Source organism: Pleurodeles waltl, chromosome 3_1 (assembly GCF_031143425.1).
Source record: "Pleurodeles waltl isolate 20211129_DDA chromosome 3_1, aPleWal1.hap1.20221129, whole genome shotgun sequence".
NCBI lineage: Eukaryota > Metazoa > Chordata > Amphibia > Caudata > Salamandridae > Pleurodeles > Pleurodeles waltl.
The window spans coordinates 578412728-578434261 of NC_090440.1; the positions used below are offsets into that span (position 1 = coordinate 578412728).

Consider the following 21534-nt stretch of genomic DNA (forward strand, 5'->3'; position numbering starts at 1 on the left):
GACCCTACTGATGCCAGACCCCTTTGACGGGGCGGTGGGATGGTCAGAGTTCAGAAGTTAAAAGTATGAGCAGTAGGGACTGATCTTATCTGACCCTTGGAGATGCAGAGGAATATGGGAACGAGACCTGCGATATCACGACTGGACACAAATAAAGAAATCCCCTTCAGTACCATGCACTACTCTGGCAATGTGTGCTTTTTGAAACCGAAAAAAGTATGTTTGTTTTTAGCCAATGTCTTTTTTAGATTGATGAGGGCCTGATAGCTTCCTCAACAAAACTCCATTTATCATTTAATGGTGATTTACATAAAGTCAATACATAGAGCAGACAAAACCATGTCTGTTTTTTTGTATAACTAGTTTAACTTGATAACAGTAAAAAAAAAATTTAGGATTATACCATATTAAATAAGGATGGTGGCTATGCATTGAAAACATAATGTGAGCCCACGTGTGTTTATAGGCTTTACGGATCTCATGGTTGTGGGTAAACAATGAAAACTGATTGGAATGGCACGTAGAGGAAAGGACCAGTGTACCCGTTTCATAGTTATACATATGTAAGTTATGAATGCAAAAATGTCTTAAAATACTTATTTCATTTATTTTATTATTTTAGTGAGTTTTAGAATTATGAATAGGAAGGTTTGGGTTCTCTAAACGAATGACTGATTCCTGAGTTCAAGATGCTGTTGAGTTCTTAGAAATTCGCAACATTTCTTATTTCATCTACTGATTTCTAACTTTTTCACTGAGTGTAACCAGGCAGACTATGTCAAAAAGAGAAACTGGTGCAAAGGCCGTCCTACCTGGTATTGACATTTAGCAGGGAACGGTTTTCTATGAATACATTAATGTCAGTTTCTACCTGCTTCCCCACAAAATATGGATCCCACCTTCTTATTGCTGGTGCAGCCCTTGCAGGGAAATAGATAAAACAATCACCTTTCATGATAAAAGTCTATAAAAAATAATAGTCATTTTCTGAGTGCTATTTACAGAAAACTAAAATGTGGTGTTGCAGCAGTTAATTGTCTTTTGTCTTTTTTGTATTTGCCTATATCCAGGCACTGGACAAAAATAAATGAAAATTACTCATGGAGAAAAAGAAATAAATGGGACAAAGGTACCTTTTAATTAAAATGGGATCCAAGTACCTTTTAATTACAAGAAACTCCGATCAATGAAAACATATCCAAATGTAGCCAAACATCGAACTGCTTAAGAACTAGGAATGCGACAAGCTTTGGCCAAAATGATCAAATATTGAATTGAAGAAAGAATTTGAATCAAATCGATAAATTACACTCGGCACATCAGCAAACTATTCCTTGAAGCTGAGAAAGAAGACATCTGGCCCCAGTGTTTTACAGATTTAAAGTTTGACTGAAATAATTTCCATCCGCTGTTGCTGCACCTTTACTACTTCTTCTGCCAAAGAAGCAAAGAACGTGCATTGGCAAAGCAAGCAGATGCTTCTTTTAGAATTAGAGTGCCAATCTGTTGGCCTTGCCATCGTTTGCTTTAAAGTATTGTTTAAAAAACGTAAAGGAAAAAACAATTCAAAATACTGGAGGAGTAGCAAACACATATCATATGACATTTCAAAACTGTACTTTGAATTCAGTGTTTTCAATCCTTATAAATGGCATGGCGTCTTCTTATTGTTCTTCAGCTCCTTACCCGAGCTAGTTGGGTGCGGGTTGTGCACTATGGATTCCCTGGTCTCTCCTCTTGGGGGTTCTGGGTAGGATGCCTCCCTAACCGTTGCCCTCCTTGAGTCCTGGGACGTTGCTTCATTGAAGCAATTCCATTGTTTTCGATTTGTTATTGTATATGATGATGCATTATTTGTCAACTTCTTTTACATCTCTTGTGAATGTATCAAAATATGAATAAAGACATTGTAGGAAAGTAGCCTCTTTCTAGCCTTGTTACCCCCACTTTTGGCCTGTTTGTGAGTATATGTCAGGGTGGTTTCACTGTCTCACTGGGATCCTGCTAGCCAGGGCCCAGTGCTCATAGTGAAAACCCTATGTTGTCAGTGTGTTTGTTATGTGTCACTGGGATCCTGCTAGCTTGTGACCTATATGTGTTCCCTGTGTGGTGCATAACTGTCTCACTGAGGCTCTGCTAACCAGAACCTCAGTGGTTATGCTCTCTCTGCTAACAGGCTAGTGACTAAATTTTCCAATTCACATTGGCATACTGGTACACCCATATAATTCCCTTGTATATAGTACTGAGGTACCCAGGGTATTGGGGTTCCAGGAGATCCCTATGGGCTGCAGCATTTCTTTTGCCACCCATAGGGAGCTCTGACAATTCTTACACAGGCCTGCCACTGCAGCCTGCGTGAAATAACGTCCACGTTATTTCACAGCCATTTACCACTGCACTTAAGTAACTTATAGGTCACATATATGTCTAACCTTCACCTGGTGAAGGTTGGGTGCAAAGTTACTTAGTGTGTGGGCACCCTGGCACTAGCCAAGGTGTCCCCACATCATTCAGGGCAAATTCCCCGGACGTAGTGAGTGCGGGGACACCATTACACGCTTGCACTATACATAGGTCACTACCTATGTATAGCGTCACAATGGTAACTCCGAACATGGCCATGTAACATGTCTAAGATCATGGAATTGTCACTCCAATACCATTCTGGTATTGGGGTGACAATTCCATGATCCCCCGGGTCTCTAGCACAGAACCCGGGTACTCCCAAACTGCCTTTTTGGGGTCTCCACTGCAGCTGCTGCCAACCCCTCAGACAGGTTTCTGCCCCCCTGGGGTCCAGGCAGCCCTGGCCCAGGAAGGTAGAACAAAGGATTTCCTCTGAGAGGGTGTTACACCCTCTCCCTTTGGAAATAGGTGTGAAGGGCTGGGGAGAAGTAGCCTCCCCCAGCCTCTGGAAATGCTTTGATGGGCACAGATGGTGCCCATCTCTGCATAAGCCAGTCTACACCGGTTCAGGGATCCCCCAGCCCTGCTCTGGTGCGAAACTGGACAAAGGAAAGGGGAGTGACCACTCCCCTGACCAGTACCTCCCAGGGGAGGTGCCCAGAGCTCCTCCAGTGTGTCCCAGATCTCTGCCATCTTGGAAACAGAGGCGTTGGGGGCACACTGGACCGCTCTGAGTGGCCAGTGCCAGCAGGTGACGTCAGAGGCTCCTTCTGATAGGCTCTTACCTCTCTTGGCAGCCAATCCTCCTTCCTTGGTAGCCAAACCTCCTTTTCTGGCTATTTAGGGTCTCTGCTTTGGGGAATTCTTCAGATAACGAATGCAAGAGCTCACCAGAGTTCCTCTGCATCTCCCTCTTCACCTTCTACCAAAGGATCGACCGCTGACTGCTCCAGGATGCCTTCAAAACCACAACAAAGTAGCAAGACGACTACCAGCAACATTGTAGCGCCTAATCCTGCCGGCTTTCTCGACTGTTTCCAGGTGGTGCATGCTGTGGGGGTAGCCTGCCTTCACCCTGCACCAGAAGCACCGAAGAAATCTCCCGTGGGTCGACGGAATCTTCCCCCTGCTAACACAGGCACCAAAAGACTGCAACACTGGTCCTCTGGGTCCCCTCTCATCTTGACGAGCGTGGTCCCTGGAACACAGCAACTCTGTCCAAGTGACTCCCACAGTCTAGTGACTCTTCAGTCCAAGTTTGGTGGAGGTAAGTCCTTGCCTCCCCACGCTAGACTGCATTGCTGGGTACCGCGTGATTTGCAGCTGCTCCGGCTCCTGTGCACTCTTCCAGGATTTCCTTTGTGCACAGCCAAGCCTGGGTCCCCAGCACTCCGTCCTACAGTGCACAACCTTCTGAGTTGTCCTCCGGCGTTGTGGGACTCCCTTTTCTGACTTCGTGTGGACTCCGGTTCACTTTTCTTCTAAGTGCCTGTTGGGGTATTTTTGTGGGTGCTGCCTGCTTCTGTGAGGGCTCCCTGAGTTACCCCCTCTGTCTCCTCCTCCAAGAGGCGACATCCTGGTTCCTCCTGGGCCACAGCAGCACCCAAAAACCTCTACAGCGACCCTTGCAGCTAGCAAGCCTTGTTTGCGGTCTTTCTGTGTGGGAACACCCCTGCAAGCTTCATCGCGACGTGGGACATTCGTCTTCCAAAGGAGAAGTCCCTAGTCCTCTTCTTTCTTGCAGAACTCCAAGCTTCTTCCAACCTGTGGCAGCTTCCTTGCACCTTCAGCTGGCATTTCCTGGGCTCCTGCCCACTCTTGACACTGTCTCAACTATTGGACTTGGTCCCCTTGTCTTACAGGCACTCAGGTCCGGAAATCCGCTGTTGTTGCATTGCTGGTGTTTGTTCTTCCTGCAGAATCCCCCTATCGCGACTTCTGTGTTCTCTGGGGGAAGTAGGTGCACTTTACACCTACTTTTCAGGGTCTTGGGGTGGGCTATTTTTCTAACCCTCACTGTTTTCTTACAGTCCCAGCGACCCCCTACAAACTCACATAGGTTTGAGGTCCATTCGTGGTTCACATTCCACTTTTGGAGTATATGGTTTGTGTTGCCCCTATACCTATGTGCTCCTATTGCAATCTATTGTAATCCTACACTGTTTGCATTACTTTTCTTGCTATTACTTACCTAATTTTGGTTTGTGTCCTGTTACTGAGGGTACTCACTGAGATACTTTTGGCATATTGTCATAAAAATAAAGTACCTTTATTTTTAGTAACTCTGTGTATTGTGTTTTCTTATGATATTGTGCATATGATATAAGTGGTATAGTAGGAGCTTTACATGTCTCCTAGTTCAGCCTAAGCTGCTTTGCCATAGCTACCATCTATCAGCCTAAGCTGCTACAAACACCTCTTCTACACTAATAAGGGATAACTGGACCTGGCACAAGGTGCAAGTACCTCTGGTACCCACTACAAGCCAGGCCAGCCTCCTACAGACATTTTTTAAAAAGCATGTTTTATTTTTCAAATACCTTTCACTCAGGAAAAAGACAAGAATTAAAAAACAATAAGAAAGTGTCAGAATGTAAAGGGAAATGCTTGCCAAGGCCTCGTTTACTATACACCATATTAAGCCATTTCCTTTTCTGTAGTCTCCCGAGAAATAGTTTATAGACCTTAAGGAGAAGTGGCTCGTTAAGTACACTTTCTGCTTCTAGCATCTGCTACTTGAGTGAAGCAGATGGTCCTTCCCCAGTACTATAAATGTCTGTGTGTCAAGTTTGTGCTTTTATAAAAGTATGGAACGCAGGAGATAAAACAAACATTAACCTTAAAGTCTGCTTTCAGCCATATAGCCTCAAAACTATTCCTATTGCTGTGCTTTTACATAACAACCACAAAGTACCGTGCACCCATACTCCTAGATAAAAGTCCAGTTTTTTTTTATTAACGTCAATTTCAATGCCTCTATTGGGTTTTTTGGGATGCAGAAAAAAAACACTTGTGGTATTAAAAATGAGGTCAGTGAAAAAAATTGGTCTTTAACCAGGAGTAGTTTGTGGTTGTTATGTATTACTTGGGAGGTGGAATCCTGCAGTCCCGTCTTGGTTTTGAGAAAACGTCTCTTCCCCAGTCTAGAGGGTGTCTTGGCACACTCCCAGGAAATTGTATAAATAGCTGTGCTTTTACAGACAGACAAGGTGGGCGGAAGGGGTTGGCATGGAGCAACACAGGTATAAGGGGGGCAGGGGAGAAGCTACACAGGAGGAAGACCATTAGAAAACACATGCACTCTCATGAAGTGCTGAATGACAAAGAAAAAAAGTAGTTCACTAAATGTGAGCAGTGTAGGGATTCAAGTCATCAGTCAAAGCATTGCTCCAGGGAAGGGACAATCAAGACCCTATGCTTCAGTTTAGGGACAAACACAAGAAGAGGAAGGCAAGATTTCAAATACAATGCAGGCAAATGAGTGATTGTAAAGCCAACAAATACTAAGTAGTTGACAGGCTAGAAGCCTCATGGATTTAGGAAGCATCATGCTGAAACCACTATGTCACAGGCTAAAAGCATGAGAATAGAGGAGATGCAATGGTGCACAGTGGTGAGCAGTTCTGCTGCAATCTACCTCTCTTGAGAGGATCGCCCCCTTAGAGTGGTATTTCAGCTGCTTTGCAGTAGCTGGGTTAGGTACTGACACAGAGAAGCCTGTTGCCATCACTTATGACCAAAGAAACCAATAGTAGGACAACTCAAGTCTTGGTGTTTGGCCAGTGTCTAGACACATTCCAATAAGGAGAGGAAACCCTGTAAATGTGGGAGGAACATCAGATAGGTGAATACAAAAAAAAAAAGAATATACTCCCAGTTGGAGTGTGCAGGTATTAGGAGGAATAGAAACTCGCTAGTCAATGGACAAATACCTTACACAAAAGATGGAAGCACACATCAGAGGAGAGCCTACAGAAAGAGAAGAGAGAGAAGGAAGGGAGCAGAGCATGACACCCAAGGATAACCAGAGAGAGAAATGCACATTTCCTCCCTCTCCCTCCAGCCATACAAGGTGCGTTGACAGATGAATCTGACCCAAGGATACACAGGGAGACTCATGCATTTTATGCACACATCCACAGGGTGCTACCATGGTCCCATACACTGGCAAAGAATTGGGGGATTCTCACTTGCCATAACTGCACAGTCTTCCAGACTGTGGAATGCTAAGGAACTCTGAAGTAAATAGACAGGAGGGTGAGGAATATTTGCTGTCTATAGACTGTGGACTACTTACCCTAATATACGTACATCTTTTTACTTTTTTACCAGGCTTATGAAACAGACATATTAAATCATTTCTAATCAACAAGCTAATACTTAACTGCCACAATAACTCACTGAAAAAGCCCTTGAGGCTACTGTCCAAAAACAGGTTTCCATTGCCCCTCCCCCTTTTTATTTTATAGCTGTTTAGATCTAGGTGTTGAAACCCTCAAGGGTACAACACTGCACTTGAGGACTACGTTTGCTGTTGTTAAGAAGGTGCTTCAGGTTACTCAGGAAGGAGGCTTGTGGAACACAGAATGCAAGTACCACAGAAACAATGAACCATTATGGTATGACATTCAAATACTTTTATAGTGTACCAAACAAACCTGACTCTCCCTTTGGAGTTTTTAGGAGTTCAGACTCCCAAATAAAACACTGAACAAATAGCAACAAAGAAAGTACATTTCTCAGTTTCATATCCATACAGCGACAGGGAGAGGCGCACAAGAATACCCACCCCTTCCAGTTTACTGCCAGGGGTCTTTGATTGCTGCTGCACTCTTGCTCTAGCTCTCTCGGTCCCAGCATCGTATCCTGGCCAACATCACATCCCTTGGCAGTAGCTGCCACATGGCAGGACCTGCACTCACAAATTGAATGTAATTGGCAAATGGAAGCCTACAACGCAGCGGTCCCTCATGAGGAAGCAGCCACACGGTGATTGGCCACATTGCAGTTCTCACTGTCAACAGGTGTGCAGGAGCAGAGATTTTACTGATAAAATGTATGATTAGTACCGTATTTATCTTGATGAACTAATGTGTGATTTATCTAATGATTGCTAACAAAACGGGTGACATTTGTAAATGGCCCCATAATCCATTTTGTTTTCTAATTAGGCTAACTTTAGCTAACTTTGCAGTTTCTTTTCATTGCTCAATGCTTACTCAAAAGAGAATGTGTTTAATAGTTTATAGACGTGTGACTAGCTTCTCCTAATGGAGTTTGTGTTATGCCTCACAAGGTCAGATTTATTAGGTAATTGCCAGAGTTTGACTTCCTAATGTTTAGAAAATGTCACAAACGTGTGGTTTCTTCCTCGAGGATGGAAGTAGAAGCAACATAGTTAGAAGTTTCCTTCTGAACCTGAAATTCTGATGAGTTGGAACAATGGAGCCACAGAAGAGACTGAAGAGAAGAAGAAATTGTTATAATTGTGATTAGTTGATGAAGTCACCAATTAATTTTGGTTATCTAACAGTAGTTATATTGGTTGAATGTTCAACACCCCATGTCCTGACCAATTATGAGTTTTGTGAAAGTTAACAATGTTCTGTCACTTATTCTTGGATGTTAGAAAGAGAGAGAGAGAGAGAGCTATTAGCAGACTTACGAGATTTTCAAGAGACTTTCTAGTGATATTTCAGAGTTAGAGTGAATGGTGAGTTTTCTAGACATGTAGACTTGGGGGATTCATAGATCATTCCTATTGATGATGTCCCCCTGGTGAAGTGAAACCCAATGTTATTCATAGACTTAATGGGTAATGTATAAATTGTATTGTGTATTGCTATATGTGTCTTTTGTTTTACAGGTACCCACTGCAATTCATGAATTAATTGCTGCATAATAATATTGTTTTGTTATAACCCAAGTTAGTATGTTTTTCCAAATTTGTGTTTCTAAAACTTTTACATGAAGCCCAACATGTTAATGCTAATTAGTGGTTAGTGAAGGAGTTTATCATTACATGCTCATGATTCGTATTGACGTTCTTTGATCTATTGCTTAAATGTATGTTATCTTGCTGTCGCAGATTTTGGTGCTATTAAGTTGTGTTATAACTCTTTAATTCATTTGTTCACTTGCTTTGATTAAACTCAGATATATAAGGCGTTCTAATCAGCCATTAAATGATTCTTTATATGTATCATTTGTGTTTGAGAATTATTTTATTAACCTTAGCATTGCTAATATAGGGAAATACATTTTACAATTCTTCTTAATAAACTGGTGTGGACATTGTAGTGAAATCAGATTGCCAATTTCTTGTTTATTGATGTTTATTGTGATGATTATGACATGCAGTATTGACATCCTCTATAATCAATGTGAGGTCGGTTCATCGGCCTAAGGTGCGAGATCCACTATTTTGGTTCGAGATAATAGCTAGGATTTCACAGCACTTCAGCAGGTGCACAGCTTATTCAGTAAGATTCGGGGGTGACCTTTAGGTTTTCCAACAATCACACAGGCATATAAAGTTAAAATACATTATATGACAAGCAGGGAGCACGAGAAGGGCTTAAGGGGCAGTGGAAAGGAAGAGGAATGCAGATTAGTAGGGTACTAAATGAGGGAAAAAGTATTTTGTAAACTAACAAACATTTTTTAAGACTTTCAAAACAGTGTGTGTACCAGGCGCAGCCCATCTGTTAGGGTGGAGGGGCCACCCCCCCACCTTTTGCCCCTCATGAAGAGTGTCTGTCAGGCTGAACAAAGGTCAGCCTGACAGACATTCTTCATTTTCAGCTCAGACAGCCAGGAGCAGACATGCACAGACTCCTGGCTGCCTGAGCTTAACTTTGCTGCGAATTGCACAGACTCCTGGCTGCTTGAGCTTAACTTTGCTGGGCTGAGGAGGTCATGGGCGTGACCTCCTCGGCTCTTCACAGGTGCCTCGAGGCCGTCCCCTGGGTGATCAGGAAAGCGCCACCCATTGACTTCGACCTGGGCGCTTCAGGTATAAGCCCTGAAGTGCCCAGGGCGAGTGTCAATCAGTGACACTTCGTCACGGAGTGAGGTGGGGTCTTCAGTCTCACTGACCCCATTCCCACTCTGTGACAAGGCTGGGACTGCTGCCTTCCCTCATTGGCTGCCTAAGGTCAGCCAATGAGGGAAGGCAGCAGTCCCAACCCTCCTGGGACCTCCGAGGCTGAAGGTAAGTGTGTGTGTGTGTGTGTGTGTGTGTGTGTGTGTGTGTGTGTGTGTGATCTTTTAAAATTAATGTTTGGTGTGTGGGTGCATGTTTGAATGTTATGAGTGTTGTTAATGGACTGGAAGGCCCTGCACTCTCCCCCACACACAGCCTGGCTCCGCGACCTGCATAGTCGCTCGCAAGCTGAGGCGCAGACATTACGCCAACTACAATATAAGGGCCTGATACAGGGCGGTGCCGAAATCTGGGATATTTTTGTGGTAGGCATAGAAGCCAGGGATGACACATACCCTCCATAAGTTAATCAGTACCCGGGAGTTACCTCCCTGTTTAATCTCTATGTCACGCACCCCCCTGCTGCCCTTCAATTATTTAGACCTGACACCTTCATATCCTATCTCAGTGAAACAACGTAGTGCTTAAAGGTGCCTCTCCCTTGACAGCGGCCCCATGGAACCCTTATCTTGTCTCGCTCACTACACTTTGGACGCTGGACGTCCCTCCGCCCCCCCACCCCGTCAACGGCTCCACAGCTTACATACATAGTTGATGAACACCCCTTCCCCCCCGCCCTCCGACAGGTGTAGCCCATACTTAATTCCAATATCAACACGCACATTTTGGTATTCAGGTGTGACCCTAGCCCCCAGTTGCACAGTTTTAAGTTGTATTCCAGCACATCACAATGCAATTGCACCGTACTAGATTACAAATGTGTGTAGACGGATTGTAAAATTCTTAATAGTGTATTGTATTGATGTTTATGCACAAAGTTGAATAAACAGATTTTTTTTTAAATGAGTGTTGTTAATGGATGTGCATGAGTTTGTGTGTGAAAGAATGAGTGCGTGTGATCTTTTAAAATGAACGTTTGGTGCGTGCATGCATGTTTGAATGTTATGGGTGTGGTTAATGGATGTGCGTGTGTGTGTGAAAGAATGAGTGTGTGTGTGATCCTTTAAAATGAATGTTTGGTGCGTGCGTGCGTGTTTGAATGTTAGGAGTGTTAATGGATGTGCGTGCATGTGTGTGTGTGTGTGTGTGTGAAAGAATGAGTGTGTGTGTGATCTTTTAAAATGAACGTTTGGTGCATGCATGCATGTTTGAATGTTATGAGTGTTAATGGATGTGCGTGCGTATGTGTGTGAAAGAATGAGTGTGTGTGTTCTTTTAAAATTAATGTTTGGTGCGTGTGTGCATGTTTGAATGTTATGAGTGTTGTTAATGGATGTGTGTGCATGCGTGTGTGTGTGTGTGAAAGAATGAGTGTGTGTGTGCTTCCCACCCGCCCCCCTCCCTCCTAAAGCTGCCAGCCGCTACCGGTGTGTGCACTTTTTTGTCTGTGTGCATTCCTGATGAAATCGGACAGACACACCCAAACCCGACTAACAGCACTTGTACCCAACTATTTAATAGAAAAATACATTTATTAGGGGAGTGTAACATCCCAAATCCACCCCCCAACGCTACTCCCCTGTCTGTCAATCACACGGCAAATATTGACACGGGGTTCAGCCACTTACAACCCGACATGGTAGGTGTTGGGAGACAGCATCCTGCTAGCGAGTGGATTGCTACAGTTTCAGCTCTCATTTACCCAACCTAACAAAAAAGCAGAACCTATTCACGTGATGGTCCGCAAGGCCCAACCCCTGCAGATTTTACTATTTTCTACCATCACCAAGATCAGTGCAGTAGGTGCCACCTCACAGCTTCAGATCCTTAAGTTAACAGCAACATTTCTGGTACTGAAGATACAACGCCCTTCTGGGCAGGACCCAAGTAAGGTAGGATGTTTTGGAGAGGACCGTACTAAAGTTTGGCCGGATAGGTTGGGGAACAAAGAAACATTTCATGTGGGACACAAAATACACATTTCATCCATCACTCTGTACCACTGATTCAATTTTCATTAATACTTGTTGTGAACTAAAGTTCTCTTTTATACTGTTACGAGTTCTGAAGTGAATGGCACGTTTCAGTTGTAAGGAGTATAAAAAGATGACTCAATGCAGATCATTTATCACAACCAATTCAGGTGGTAAATGTATCTGACGGGTAAGCAAGGCAAGGCGGATATATGTGCTATATAGGAATTCTTCTCTACTTGAGTACATAAGAAAAAGTAGACTGAACTATGTCCCCACCAAACAGATAATTTTTATATGGTATAGATATCTCCACTCGAGAGTTAGGGTTCTGCGGTGCTCGATGTGCAGTGAGTTCCTCCATAGCACCATCCCTGGAAGGGGTAGAAATATCCAGAAGACCTCCCTTAAACTGTTGAGGCTAAGAAAGATCTGCTGGTGTATCTCACAATCACCACCAAAGATAAGAATAGCAAAACCATTATGTAATTGTTGGTAATGTATTCCCTCTCACCATTGGTTATAAAACGCTGATTTGGGATAAGCAGATCCAAACTGGGATCCGATTTGCATATGGAAGGGACTAGGCAAATATTGGCTTGCCAGCAGTAACAGGTACATAATCCTTCTCTTTACAGCAGAACCTTCCATAAAGTTGTAGAAGCACTCACCTGGTGCTAGCTACACCTCGTGCTGGGAGGGACATACTGCTCCTTTACATAGTGTTGGCCAAGGTATTTACTGATTTTGCTCTACAAAGACTGCGGCTTCGAACAATTCTATTGCATACTTGGCTAGGTCACAGTCAGTCTGTTGCAAATGCGGACTAGTACATTGCAAGGAATGTAATTTTTTTTTCCAGTTAATACGCACATTTCACTTGTCATACTGTGTTATATTTCATTACATTATGAGAAGAGAGACACTTCAGCAAGTAGCACAGGAAGTGTCCTGAATTTGGCATGCCAAGTATTCTTTGCATATTGTCTGATACCTTTTCAAAAATGAAAAAAGCCTGAGAAAGTCCTGCAAGATTCCCATAAACTAGAAAACTGCATGGGATGTAACAAACATTACTGTAAACAGAAAGATAGAACCAAGTAAATAATGGAAAAGTATTTGACTGCATACCTGAATAAGGGATGCAGCAGCAGGAATTTGGCGGTTGAAATGCTTTTGTCTTTGCTTCTGCTGTACTTTGAGGGCAAAGCCGGAGCCAAGGATTCCCTTTAAAAGAAAAAAAAACAGATAGTTTTTGAACTGATGTTTGACTACAGTTATATTGCTAAATATTATATTTGCACCATTACTACAACAAAGAAATTGGCACTAGATGTGTCCCGGGCAACAGTTAGTGCACTACCACCCCACTATTATTTCCAAGCATTCTGATTATCACCCACCACACTGCCACCACCGGAGTACCACTACTGGCCACACTACTAACTTGAAAAACCCTAGTTGCAGTACCACTCTCATGCCACTAGCCTCCACAGAGCTGCTCTAACATCCACTTTATCACACAACCACTTGAACACTCCACTGCTATTCCATATCAAAGTATATACATTTCCCTCAAAGCAAACAACCTCGCAGCACAGGGATACGTGGAAACCAGAATCTGCTACCAAACTAGCACCACAGCGCTGCGGCCCACCATCATGTCCTCTAGCATCCCACACTTTGCAGTAATACCAGATGCAACACTGCGATACCACCCCCAAAACTGAACACTCTCCCAGTGCCACAAAACAACCGTTAAATACCACACCACAGCTGTTAACCTTGGTACTACAGCTGTCAAGCACCACACCAGTCAGTCCCCCAGCAATATACTGCTGTTCGAAGCTTAACACTACACTTAAGGCTTGCACGACCCCAGCACGGCATTATCTGCACAAAGTATCATATTATCATTCCCTACCACTATACAACAACTTTCCAGCAACTCACTAGAACTGTCAGAACTGCTTTACTACAAACAGCATCACATACACACCATAAACCAAAATGCTATCAACTCACAGCAGCGCACTAGCAACACCATACTACTGAGTCTCACAATGGTATGGACACCATTATCAGTGCATTGCGATTCATAACACTACTGCTATTACTTCTGTACTGTCATCTCATACTACCACAATAACAATGTCCATTGTGCAACCATCTCCACATATTGCACATTGTACTGCACTCTTCTTAATGTCTTTACTACAACCATCACTGAATTAATGCCAGCAGTATTGCACTACCATTACTACAAACAAATGTTACTATGCTAGTCCACCTTTTCACCCTCCAGGACCTCACTGCTAGCCATGATCAACATGCCTCTCTGTTAACCTCCAGCACCCCTAGGCTATCAACTCTCAGCACCACCACCAAAAGACCCAAAACAACAGAAACACTACCGTACCACATTATGGCACTACCACCTCAAATTACATCACTGTCATCTCTATACCAAGTTCCTGTCACCCAGAAGGCCATTATAAACAAACATAAGCACTGTATAAACACCACCTACCAGCACACTGTTGCATACATACTCAAGTACCAAATCATGCCACAATCGTAACAGTTGGGCCTTACCAATGGACCACACATTCCCCGGCCACCATTATTGAATTCTAGTCACCACACCACGACCCTACCTACCTCTAGAATATCTGTAACAAAATTCAGCACTAAGCGCAACAACACTCCTCGGGACTGCATACCCACACCACAGCATCACACATGCTTAACTACACCAGAGTACCATCTTCCATCACTGCAAAGCTACTCAACCACTGCCATCCTCATCACTGCATTTCCACCCTACCTGCTATAACATCACACAGCAGTGCAACAACCTCGCACCACAATTTCACCTCTCTCCATTATGGCATTACCAGCCTTTGCCAGAAGCTACCACTCAATGCTAAACAAAAAACCTTCATCACTTTACCGCCACATCACACTATTTCCCATGAGTGACCTAGCACTACCTTCCAGTATCACTCTACCACATACAACAGCCACACGAAACACAACACTAATAAATCACAGCACTGCCACAACCACATGTTCACCGCACCATGCTGTCCCAGGCACTCCATGACCAGGATCAAACTACTTCCTGCGCCCATTCGTATCAGCTACAGTGGACTACCACCATGGTTCACATTTCTAATTATCGAAAAGAAAAATATTTGCACATGAATGTGTTTATACAAGTTTGCAGTATTGGAGGATTAGAAGACTAAAGTATACTGTAAAAATAATTGAATACATTGCCTTTCATGTAACATTTCACAAATACTAAATTAGGATAACGAGTATTGTTGAGTAAAGATTTTTCAAATCTTTCACGCATTTCCTAACAGAAGGGTGAATTAATAAAAATGATCGAAATCCGGCTTACCGCAGGAAGGGCAAAAAAAGAGATTGCAAAAACGGAAAAACAAGAAGCAATAGTCTTTCCTATCCACGTTTGCGGTACTTTGTCTCCGTATCCAATCGTAGTAACAGTTACCTACAAAAATACAGACATATTTAGTAGAAAATTCAAATACACGAATACACTGTTGCATTTGTATCACATTGATGATATCCTAAACATCAAAGCACACCCACAGAGATCTTAGGTTGCCCCGGGTCAGGTGTGAATAGTTCATCTAGTCCTGAAATTATATTTGCATTTTTGTAATTTTATACACAAAAGAAAACAATTCTTCTGGATGAATTATCATACCTAATATGGAGTAATTACTGACTGCAGCAGCCTGTAGTGCAACAGCAAATATCCGCTCTCTATATGTCTTATAAGAGATGTCATTGAGTTAATGCAGTTATACAACAGCGAATACAACAAAAACTATAGTACTTTACAGTTATAAAGAATAATTTCATATATAACAGATAATGAGAACCATATTGACCATAAAGTCAACTTAGCAATTTACAGAAATAAGACAAAATTGTCAAAGAATCGACCTTTCGATCCCCTCAACAGTGACTTCCGGGACCACCACCAAATGTGAACTAATAGGTTGCGCCTCAAAGCTGGTATAGTAGTGTGCAAATTCAACTGAAATTAATTGATTAAATCATAAATCAAAAACATAGAGTTATCAGTCTCTCTTCAGTAAGTATCATACCTTTATCCATATTATGACGATGGTTGCAGAGGTGCAGTAGCATACATGAACCACCAAGGCTCCCGTGCACTTCATTCACATGGATCTCTTGAAGTAGCAAGACCCAGCAGTATATTTCAATGGCAGATTATTCACCATGCCAACTCTTGGCAATAATTGCATCCATAACTGTTGTCTGGCTACAGAGCCTGGAGGAGAGTAGATCAACCCAAGCTAGACCATGTAGCTGGTTCTCTGTACTTTATATGGTGGTACAAAGTTGCCTTTCCACTACATTGAGAAACAACTTCACACCTGTACTGATGATGGCCCCATAAGACACAGCGGAGGACCACGAAACATCAACTCCTTATGACGGTTTCATCTTCATTCTGTAAAATGCTAAGTTAGTTTGATTTTCATTATGACACAAGTCCTATCAGTACACTTTTAGTCTATGCTCGTTTATATTGTAGGATCAGTATTGAGATTTCTATTTATAGAAATCCATGTTTCCTTCCTCACTGTTGATGGATTTCACTGTGTATATCTCTATATATCTATACATTTTGTATACGACTTTGATTGTCTTGAAATAATAAAACATCTATTTGATAGCCCATGATTTTATTCATTTTATTACAAGTTGATTAATGCATTATGAATCGATGGTTTAAATTTAGTGCCTGCAGTTGAGCTATATTTTTTGTACTGAGTAAGACCTCAGTCTCCTTTGGGAACTAAGGTAACCACATTTGAAGCCACATTTGATCTTTCATCGTTCCAAGGTCATAAAACGTCAAGCAGGATTGTCCTATGTGATAATTGCACATCTGAAAATTGTCCTTGGTGTAACATTTGTTCATAGGCCTTTGGAAGGAAAAACTTGGCAAAAATCTTGTTGGCAGAAAAGGTGGAAAGCTATGATTTACGCTCCTTAATTTGCACACTGTCTTTCCAGTGTGTAGAAATTAGAGTGATCTGTAGTGCACTGGAATTTTGCACTATTTGTCAACAACCTTAATGGGAGTTACCTGCTAAAGGTTTGTGGGCAAACAGCATAAGCTAGGCAATTTGCACTAGAACATATGCAATTTGCACTGGGCCACATGCCCTGATACTTGGGAGTTTGCAGTAAAAACGTAATTTGTAAAGGCTCTACTCATAAGATAATTGAACTGTGTCTACAGGATGGGAATGGGGCAGCATTGAATTGTTGGAGAACTGGGTGATCAAAACTAAGTTTACATGTCTCTCAGCTCATTAGCACCACAACCAAAATAATAATCTTCAAAAAGAGAGTGAGGAATAATTGCAAATGAAAAGATGAATGTTTTAATTCAGAACGAAAGTGCCAGAAAAGTAAAAATTATTGTAGAACAGGAGTGCTCGGAGAAAAGTCAGGAGGGCTGCAGTGCTTAATTTGTGCTTGTTGTTTCCGGTGCTGAGCGCCAGCACTTATTTTTGCGAGCCGGGGCTTATTCTTCTGCCTCAAGCATTTGCTGCGAGCAAAAGACACATGAGAAAGACGGAGGAAGGGAAAAAACGAAAAAGCGTCACAAAGGGAGAACGTACAAAGCTGCAAGAGTGAGCTGAAGGGGCAGGGTGAGGCCCTAGATGGCTTCAGGATTACGCCGCCTCAGTACTCTGTGTTCGCACATTTAATTGCAGCAGCCGCGTGTTTATGGGGAGGGCTTTGGGTACCCGCACCTTTTTATTTACAAACTAAGCACTGGAGGGCTGCATACATACATGATTTCCATGATAGCCACTGGCTGTGTACAAGTTCAACTTAGATTCGTTGGGCCCAATTCACAAAAGTAAATTTAGCCATAAAGTAACCCCGTTGCAGTTGCGGTCCGTTCCAAAAATGTTGTTTGTCAACGTGGCGTCCTCGGGCATACACATGAACATATCAACTGAATCACTACCAAGGCGTCTTTACAAATATATTTATATAAACGATACAGTGCTACGAGCCCTTCTCCCTTACCCACAACTGAACTGTGACTACACTACTATAGTGAGAGAAGGTCACACTGTGGGAGGTTTTCAATCACACCTTAATCATAAACTCCTGGGGTTTTATGAGGTTCAGAAAGTAAATGCTTTCTTAACCTATGAGCAGGCTCGTTTCTAGGTTTTGAATTAGGCGACCAGACTACATCTGTTTTATTCAACCACAATTTATTTTTTCCCTGTAGATCAAGCCCTGTACAGGCGGTGTGTTCAGTACCACCTACCCCCTCTCTCCGCCCACCAGCCTCAACTACAAACTGTCGAGGACTGGGTCTGGAATCCTGGGCACACTCAAGCGCTAATACAGGAACGCTGTAACAACACTCCAAAACAAGCATTTACAATGCATCGGGTCTCGCGTTTGCTCATGTTATAGCTGATCGCGTTGTAAACTCCTAACCCGACTTTTCACCTATCAGGCAAAAGTGCATTTATGTATGTAACCCGAAAAAGTGAAATCAAGTATGTAAAGCGCTCGACTTCTGCCAAGCGAGATCGGGCTCGTAAATTAGAGAAAAAAAAGTCCACTAGCCCGATGGAAAACAGCAAGCCTCGCATGTTTTCTGTACTTGGTCACTGCGCTCGAGGAGGGCTAGCCACCGGAAAAGGACTGACATATGGTGGCTTCGACTAATGAAAGCAAGCAGATTTTATTAGGGAAGCCCACCAACCAATAAAAAACACGGACATGAAGTTGACAGGGCTCCGAGCCCTTTTCTAAATACAAAAGAGTCTCCCTGCGAAATGCATGCGCGAGCGCATGCAACGCAGGCTCGACCCTAAAAATGAATACAAGTAATATTTAGAACACAACACACGGCCTTCCCTTAGCAAAAAATAAATCTACTTTCTAGTAATATAAGGGAAAAGGATGCACCTAAAACAAGAAATGCATATAACTAGAAATTAAAAAGATACATTAGTAAATAAATATATTGTGTAAGAAAACGCATCTATTCCACAAAATCACACAATAGGAATATTTAGCAGTTCATCTCCCTGATTAAAGATAATACAATAGTAAACATATATAATTGTGTCAGAAAACGTACCTATTTCATAAAATCATGGAAGTAGGAGGGTTTATCAACTCTCCTCCCTGACCTAGTTAACACTTCCTTGTTGTTGTTCATTTTGATGATTGGAGCCAGAGCAATTCTGGTATTGACATTAGGAGCATCTAGTGAGACTTTTTTTTTCAGTAACATTCTCCTGAGATTTTTTTAGACTGTCCCCTAGTAACATTCGGGCTATCCATTTGCCTCTTCACTCCCCACACCTTCATTTAACCAATCAAACTTATTACAAATATATGTACTCTTGTACAAAGTCATTTTGTAGTTGGCTTTACCCTTACATAAAGCCATTCTACTGTCATGCCAAACCTTACCATCGCTTAGTAAGGCAACATTGCATAAAATCTTATTTACTTGCAAACGTTCAGTTTTTTCCTTTCCTTACCAAATTTCCTTTGTTTTCTCTCACTAAATCACCCACAAGGAGCTCAAATCTTTTTGTTTGTAATATCTGGACTTCCACGCTGCCTTGCTCTCATTTAACTTGTTCCTTACCAACTCCACTGGTACTGTCATTTCCTTCATTTAAGTTAACCATCCCAAATGGTCTTAAAAACCACAGACCTCTTCCCCTTATGAGATGTAAAGGCACTTGCCCTGATGAACTACATTCTGTGATCCTATATCCCCACACTGTTTTCTTAATTTCTTTGTCCCAAATAAGATTGTTACTATTGGACAGCTCTATGATTCCTTTGATCATTGGATTAAAGAGTTCTAAGGAACCATTCCCTTCAGGATGATAAACAGATGTAGTTTGTGAGTAATACCTAAATTCTTTGCAAATTCATTGAACCCATGAGATACGAATTGACCATCATTGTCACTGGTAATAGTTTTGGGTAACCCTTCCCTATAAAAAAAAGTCTTGAAACAATTCTATTATCACTTTAGAATCTGCTACATCCTTAACCGTCATCTCTGGCCACTTGGAGAAGGGATCTACTACTACTGTAGCAAATTTAGTCTTTCCCTATGTATTCTGTACTGGTCCCAAAATATAAATTCCTATCTTTTCCCATGGTGTCTCTTGGGCTTCGATGGGATGTAGGAGGATGTTAAGGTTACCCGAGTTTTAGGGGCGTGGCCAAGGCGTCAAGATGGCGGTCGCACTTTAGTAGTGCTCCGGACCCCTCCGTCATCTGCCTCAAGTAGGGAAAGGTCATCCGATCTCATCGGGCTGTGATCGCTCCCTGAGGGTCCCTCTGTCTCACCCCCACGCAAGTGGAGAACTATCCGACCCTCCACAGCCCAGATATTGAACAATCTGGCCGGAATCGCCACAAACCACAGACCAAGAGAATAGGGCTGGGAGACGGGATACCCAGAGCGGGCGATCGGCGGCGGCCCGGAGCGCCTGGGTGCCTGGCGGTGGGTCCCCGGCGCTGGGGTGTGTTCCCAGTGATCTGGGGTGCAGTGCCCGGGGTCGACCATGAGGGGGCCCCGGACCGGGGATCGACGGCTGTGCGGCCCACTGTCCCCCCCTTCCCCCTATTGGCATCACTCTGCTGCCGGCAGAGACTGGGGAAAAGACTAAATACCCCCCGACCCGGGATTGGGACCAGGGCCGGTCGGCTCCCCGGCAGCGGGGAAACCCGGAACCGGGCGGAGAAGCGGCATCCAGCGGGGTGCGGTCTCCGGCCCGGGATCGTGACTGGGACCGTGTGGTGCCCCGGCGGCTTGGAGACGGCACCCGATGGTGGAACGCAGAGAGAGCGACCAAACCGGACAAGATCATTCAGCTTTGCTAAAGACCCTGAAAGGTGAGCCGCCGCTGTGGTCCGAAGCGCTGGGATAAAACAGGATTTGTTAGGAACGGCGCCCTTGCGCGAGACCGGGCCAGCGGCCTCACATATCCCCCTTGCAGTCGGGGCTCAGTGATCCATCATAAGGCCCAAGCACTGAGAAACAGGGCGGCGGTTGGACTGGAGGCCCCCCCACCCCATAAATAAAGAAAAGAGAATCCCCAGGCCACCTAAGATGAGAGGACGGCCGGGTCATCACGGAGAGTCACCTAGAAGGGCAGCATGGGATGGGAAGAAGGCCATAAAATGCTGCAAACGCGTGGAAAATAGGGCGTGGAACCAAAGCCACAAGGTGAGGAGACATCTGCACCTCTCATTCTCTCCCCCCGTTTGCTCTCTCACCGGGAGGAAGACCCAACACCAAAATCATTGCACTGCATACCCGGGGGGCAGACCCTCCTCGCCTCTTTTCCTCCTCCTGCGAATCTCTTCTCTTCTCGCTCTGGCCTCACGGTCCCCCTCAAATACAGGAGAGACTAGACCCAAGATCACTTTTGGAAATAAATCTAAATACCACAGAACTGAAAGTTGACCCGAATAACAATAAGGATAGAGAATAATCTAGACACTAAAACACTATAACTTTCTAAAGCTCTGAACCTGTCTATCTGATCCAGACTACGTAGAGGGACACAGCGGACAAGTACCGAATCCACAAGAGACTACCGCTTGGCCTTCAAATAAAACAAGACACTTCATCAAAACACATGACTGGTTAACCATTGCGGCCCCTGTGAACTCAAAGCCAACACCAAACACCATGGGCAAAGACAAATCAGCCAAACAGGCAACGGCACAAACTTGCATAGACCAGTTTACTACAGGTGCGACAGGCCCCCGGTGGGAAGACCCGACCCCAAACGAAGGCGGAGAACCACAGAAAACATCTGGCGACCTGGCGGCGATCCTTCAGGCGATCCAAGCCTCCCAAGTGGCAGTCGAATCCAAGATCGGAGAGGTTAGGGTGGATGTCGCCCTGGTCCGACAAGAGCTTTGTAACGCCACGGCCCGAATCACAGAAGC

General features: G+C 43.7%; 1 protein-coding gene across 1 annotated transcript in view; it reads right to left on the minus strand.

Annotated features, from left to right (window-relative positions):
• The window catches only part of KCNQ1 (potassium voltage-gated channel subfamily Q member 1), a 743603-nt gene that overhangs the window by 272779 nt on the left and 449290 nt on the right, over positions 1 to 21534 (minus strand). The window contains exons 7-8 of the mRNA XM_069223021.1: positions 14897 to 15007; positions 12619 to 12714 (exon numbers count right to left, since the gene is read on the minus strand). Coding sequence (XP_069079122.1) covers positions 12619 to 12714; positions 14897 to 15007 — 207 coding nt within the window. The remainder of the gene's footprint in view (positions 1 to 12618; positions 12715 to 14896; positions 15008 to 21534) is intronic.